At 43.9% G+C, this 6,000-nt stretch overlaps 1 protein-coding gene across 1 annotated transcript in view; it reads left to right on the top strand.

Moving 5' to 3' along the window:
* Positions 1-167: 167 nt before the first annotated feature.
* LOC110454904 overlaps positions 168-6,000 on the top strand; it is a gene marked incomplete at its 5' end in the record, with an annotated part of 36,453 nt that continues 30,620 nt past the window's right edge. Inside the window, 4 exons of the mRNA XM_021504692.1 lie at positions 168-244; positions 1,652-1,725; positions 5,243-5,400; positions 5,697-5,907. Coding sequence (XP_021360367.1) covers positions 168-244; positions 1,652-1,725; positions 5,243-5,400; positions 5,697-5,907 — 520 coding nt within the window. The remainder of the gene's footprint in view (positions 245-1,651; positions 1,726-5,242; positions 5,401-5,696; positions 5,908-6,000) is intronic.

Genomic DNA, 6,000 nt, shown 5'->3' with positions numbered 1-6,000 from the left:
ATACCAGGTAGTACATCTGTCACCACTTACAGTGTTAATGTAGTGTATATGTTCCTATTATTTAGACCAGTAGTGCTTTGAATCATTTTTTCTACATTGTACATTATTTTTGTTCCTTTTATGTGGCTTTTCATCTTCCTTATATTAAAAAATGTTTTCTTTAACAGTGATGACCAACCATATATCTACAAAGATGCTGTTTTCATCTCCCCACACAAGTTTGTTGGAGGAGTGTCCACTCCAGGTTAGTCTCATTTTATCCCTCTTATTTCAACAAGTTAGTGCAGAAAGAAGTCCCTTTTATAAATTGTTTTTAGTTGCTTTTTATACGCTGTCGAATGACGGGACATATTATTTTATCACGCGGACGGGCGGACGGAGGGACGGGCGTAAACATTGACAAGTCGATACCTTGAGTAGTTTTCAACAGTTTAACTTCAAGCTTCATAGGAAGGTTCATTGCAATGATAGCTCAGATAAATTTGATAACTGCAATGATCATACCATAATTAATGGAGTTATTGCCCTTTATTCATTTGCCCAAACAGTGTCCACTCAATATCTCGAAAGGTGTTCAATGAATTAACTTCAAACTTCATAGTAAAGTTCATTGCTTTGATAGGCCTAGCTCAGACAAGTGTTCTAACTGTAATTATCTGACCGTAATTTGCAGAGTTATAGCCCTTTATTCAATTGCCAAATTAGTGTCTGCTCGATATCTCAAATTAGTTTCAACAGATTAACTTCAAACTTAATAGGAAGGTTTAATATCATGATAACTCTAACAAGTGAGATAACCACCATTTACAGAGTTATGACCCTTTATGTACAACCATACAGACAACTGCTTATTTAAAGTATGATGGGCATGTTATGTTCCGGTTTTGCATTACCCTCGTTTCAAAAGTCTTGGATTGAAATAAACATTCATTTTTATCTTATATTGTTTTAACGATGAGATATCAATACAAAACAGCCCTTTATCTTACCAGGATGAGGCGACACAGTGAGTGATGACGTTACATGCATCAGGACCTTCCTTGGTATTAGACTTGCACAAGTCAGATATTCTAGAAATTATTAGAAAATTAGTAAATTTGCACTGAATGTATATATAAGGATTGAGTCCTCTTGTGTTGAGGTTTATGAGGTATAACCCCCCAGTGGATGTTGATACAAATTTGATATGAACTGCTTCGCAGTCAATTGAATTTGTCTCAAGACCATTTTATGTTTATACCCCATTAACCTCAACAGGACAGGGTCAAATCCTTAATAACATATCGAGTAACGTATGTATTATGAACCATGCCACGATACAATGATAATTACTGAGGCTATCAAGGTTACAGCAAACTCCGGGATCAATAAATCCACCAGCAGAACCCACCACCTTGTATCTTGAAAACTGGTGGTGTATGATTGCACATTGTATTATAGATACAGTATGTCAAACTTGAATTACACTGCATCATACAGCTGTTTCGTCTTTCTAGGACTCGTTGGTGATTCTAGGGTCAAACAGTTTGAAATCCAAAGTCGTCTAAACTACTGTTTAAACAGAAGGAGATGTACATTATATGAATTTCAAATCTTAGTGAAGAACTGGTTAATGTGGAAATGTGTGATATGTAGAATTTTCTTTCTACAGGTATTTTGGTAGCTAAAAAGAATCTGTTCCACAACATTGTACCAGACAAGTGTGGCGGTGGGTCTGTGTTCTATGTAAGTATACACACAGTAGTGTGAAGTATTCAAATTAATGAAAAATTATCCTTTAGTTTTAATAGTAAGTAATTGGATAATGTATGCTTGTTTGATGAATAGAAACGGCCATATAAATTTAAAGACTTCTAGGGTGTGTCAGTGGTATCAGTACTACAAAACTAGCATCATCATAATGAAGATGTCAGCAACGAGTCGTTGTCTCTGTATCAGGATCTGGTAGTGTTATATAAACAACGAGTCATTGCCTCTGTATCAGGACCTGGTAGGGGTATATAAACAACGAGTCATTGCCTCTGTATCAAGACCTGGTAGTGTTATATAAACAGCGAGTCATTGCCTCTGTATCAGGACTTGGTAGTGTTGTATAAACAACGAGTCATTGCCTCTGTATCAGGACCTGGTAGTGTTATATAAACAATGAGTCATTGCCCCTGTATCGGGACCTGGTAGTGTTATATAAACAACGAGTCATTGCCTCTGTATCAGGACCTGGTAGTATTATATAAACAACGTTTCATTGCCTCTGTATCAGGACCTGGTAGTGTTATATAAACAACGAGTCATTGCCTCTGTATCAGGACCTGGTAGTGTATATAAACAGTGAGTCATTGCCTCTGTATCAGGACCTGGTAGTGTTATATAAACAACGAGTCATTGCCATTGTATCAGGACCTGGTAGTGTTATATAAACAACGAGTCATTACCTCTGTATCAGGACCTGGTAGTGTTATATAAACAACGAGTCATTGCCTCTGTGGGTCAGCAGTAGCCCTGTAGATACTGGACGTGGGTCAGCAGAACCCCTGTAGACACTGAATGTTGGTCAGCAGTACCCCTGTAGACACTGGACGTAGGTCAGCAGTACCCCTGTAGACATTGGACGTGGGTCAGCAGTACCCCTGTAGACACTGAATGTGGGTCAGCAGTAGCCCTGTAGATACTGGACGTGGGTCAGCAGTACCCCTGTAGACACTGAATGTTGGTCAGCAGTTACCCTGTAGACACTGAATGAGGGTCACCAGTAGCCCTGTAGATACTGGACGTGGGTAAGCAGTAGCCCTGTAGATACTGGATGTGGGTCAGCAGAACCCCTGTAGACACTGAATGTGGGTCAGCAGTAGCCCTGTAGATACTGGACGTGGGTCAGCAGAACCCCTGTAGACACTGAATGTGGGTCAGCAGTAACCCTGTAGACGCTGGATGTGGGTCAGCAGTAGCCCTGTAGACACTGAATGTGGGTAAGCAGTAGCCCTGTAGACACTGGTTGTGGGTCAGCAGTAGCCCTGTAGACACTGGATGTGGGTCAGCAGTAACCCTGTAGACACTGGACGCGGGTCAGCAGTAGCCCTGTAGACACTGAATGTGGGTAAGCAGTAGCCCTGTAGACACTGGTTGTGGGTCAGCAGTAGCCCTGTAGACACTGGATGTGGGTCAGCAGTAGCCCTGTAGACACTGGTTGTGGGTCAGCAGTAGCCCTGTAGACAATGGACGTGGCTCAGCAGTAACCCTGTAGACACAGAATGTTGGTCAGCAGTACCCCTGTAGACACTGGACGTGGGTCAGCAGTAGCCCTGTAGACACTGAATGTGGGTCACCAGTAGCCTCGTAGACACTGGATTAGGGTCACCAGTAACCCTGTAGACACTGGACTTGGGTCAGCAGTACCCCTGTAGACACTGGACGTGGATCAGCAGTAACCCTGTAGACACTGTATGTGGGTCAGCAGTAACCCTGTAGACACTGAATGTGGGTCAGCAGTAACCCTGTAGACACTGGATGTGGGTAAGCAGTAGCCCTGTAGACACTGGACGGGGGTCAGCAGTTACCCTGTACACACTGGATGTAGGTAAGCAGTAGCCCTGTAGACAATGGACGTGGATCAGCAGTACCCCTGTAGACACTTGACGTGGGTCAGCAGTAACCCTATAGACACTGTATGTGGGTCAGCAGTACCCCTGTAGACACTGGACGTGGGTCAGCAGTTACCCTGTAGACACTGGATGTAGGTAAGCAGTAGCCCTGTAGATACTGGACGTGGATCAGCAGTAACCCTGTAGACACTGAATGTGGGTCAGCAGTAGCCCTGTAGACACTGAATGTGGGACAGCAGTAACCCTGTAGACACTGGATGTGGGTCAGCAGTAGCCCTGTAGATACTAGACGTGGTTCAGCAGTAACCCTGTAGACACTGAATGTGGGTCAGCAGTAGCCCTGTAGACACTGGACGGTGGGTCAGCAGTAAGCCTGAAGACACTGGACGTGGGTCAGCAGTACCCCTGTAGGCACTGGACGTGGGTCAGCAGTTACCCTGTAGACACTGGATGTAGGTAAGCAGTAGCCCTGTAGACACTGGACGTGGGTCAGCAGTAGCCCTGTAGACACTGGACGTGGGTCAGCAGTCCCCCTGTAGACACTGGACGTGGGTCAGCAGTTACCCTGTAGACACTGGATGTGGGTCAGCAGTAGCCCTGTAGACACTGGACGTGGGTCAGCAGTAACCCTGTAGATACTGGACGTGGGTCAGCAGTAACCCTGTAGACACTTGACGTGGGTCAGCAGTAACCATGTAGACACTGAATGTGGGTCAGCAGTAGCCCTGTAGATACTAGACGTGGGTCAGCAGTAACCCTGTAGACACTGAACGTGGATCAGCAGTAACCCTGTAGACACTGAATGTGGGTCAGCAGTAGCCCTGTAGACCCTGGACGTGGGTCAGCAGTAACCCTGTAGACACTTGACGTGGGGCAGCAGTAACCCTGTAGACACTGAATGTGGGTCAGCAGTAACCCTGTAGAAACTGAATGTGAGTCAGCAGTAGCCCTGTAGATACTTAATGTGGGTCAGCAGTAACCCTGTAGACACTGGATGTGGGTCAGCAGTAGCCCTGTAGATACTAGACGTGGGTCAGCAGTAACCCTGTAGACATTGAAGGTGGGTCAGCAGTAACCCTGTAGACACTGAATGTGAGTCAGCAGTAGCCCTGTAGACACTGAATGTGGGTCAGCAGTAACCCTGTAGAAACTGAATGTGAGTCAGCAGTAGCCCTGTAGATACAGAATGTGGGTCAGCAGTAACCCTGTAGACACTGAATGTGGGTCAACAGTAACCCTGTAGACACTGGACGTGGGTCAGCAGTAACCCTGTAGATACTGGACGTGGGTCAGCAGTAACCCTGTAGACACTGGCCTGGATGTCTTTTGAAACATCTACCTTCTTATTAGTTTTGCCTCTTTACTTAAAGGCTAGAAATATTTGATTGATAAATCTGTGTCTCGCAACTTACAGGCTAGGAATGTTTGATTGATAAATCTGTGTGTCTTGTAACTTATAGGCTAGGGATGTTTGATTGATAAATCTGTGTGTCTTGGAACTTACAGGCTAGGAATGTTTGATTGATAAATCTGTGTGTCTTGTAACTTACAGGCTAGGAATGTTTGATTGATAAATCTGTGTGTCTTGTAACTTGCAGGCTAGGAATGTTTGATTGATAAATCTGTGTGTCTGCCATTGTTAGGTGAGAAGGGATGGACATCGGTACCTACAGGAACCTGAACTGAAGGAAGAGGGAGGTACGCCTGCTATTGTTGAATCAATCCGAGCAGGACTTGTGTTCCAGCTGAAGGAGGCTGTCACTTCTGACACCATTACAACACTGGAACACGAGTTGTACAGGTATAGTGAGTCTGAGGTTTGGAGTGGAATACCCTTTAGCTGGATACCTTGAGGTATGCCAGCTGACAGACAACATTCCAACCGAGTTGCGAAACAGACACAATCAGATTTGTTTTTATTTGGTGTCATCAACATTTCTAACTTTATAACTAAAATAATGAAATGATAGCTCAGTAATATATTAATGTTTGATAAAAAAGGGCATCAAAATACTTCTTTTTAAAACATATTAATTGTCAAAATACTTATCTAAGAACATTATTAAAGGACATAAATAAGGTGTTTGGATATTGCAGGAAAGCATACGAAGCCTGGAGTAAGTGTGACAACTTGGTGTTACTAGGAAACCATAGCAACAGCAGTAACAGACTACCTATCTTCTCCTTCCTCGTCTACCATCCGGTCGGTGGTCGCTTCCTCCACCACAACTACGTGGCTGCTATCCTTAACGACCTGTTTGGTATACAAGCAAGAGGAGGATGTGCTTGTGCAGGGCCTTATGCAATGGTAAGTTTGTCATGTGTTGTTCAGTGTAAGGAGTGATGTGCTTATGCAGGGCCTTATGGAATGGTAAGTTTGTCATGTGTTGTTCAGTGTAAG

The sequence above is a fragment of the Mizuhopecten yessoensis genome, unplaced genomic scaffold, assembly GCF_002113885.1.
Source record: "Mizuhopecten yessoensis strain PY_sf001 unplaced genomic scaffold, ASM211388v2 scaffold8107, whole genome shotgun sequence".
In the NCBI taxonomy this organism is placed as follows: Eukaryota; Metazoa; Mollusca; class Bivalvia; order Pectinida; family Pectinidae; genus Mizuhopecten; species Mizuhopecten yessoensis.
This window is presented reverse-complemented; position numbering and strand designations above follow the sequence as displayed.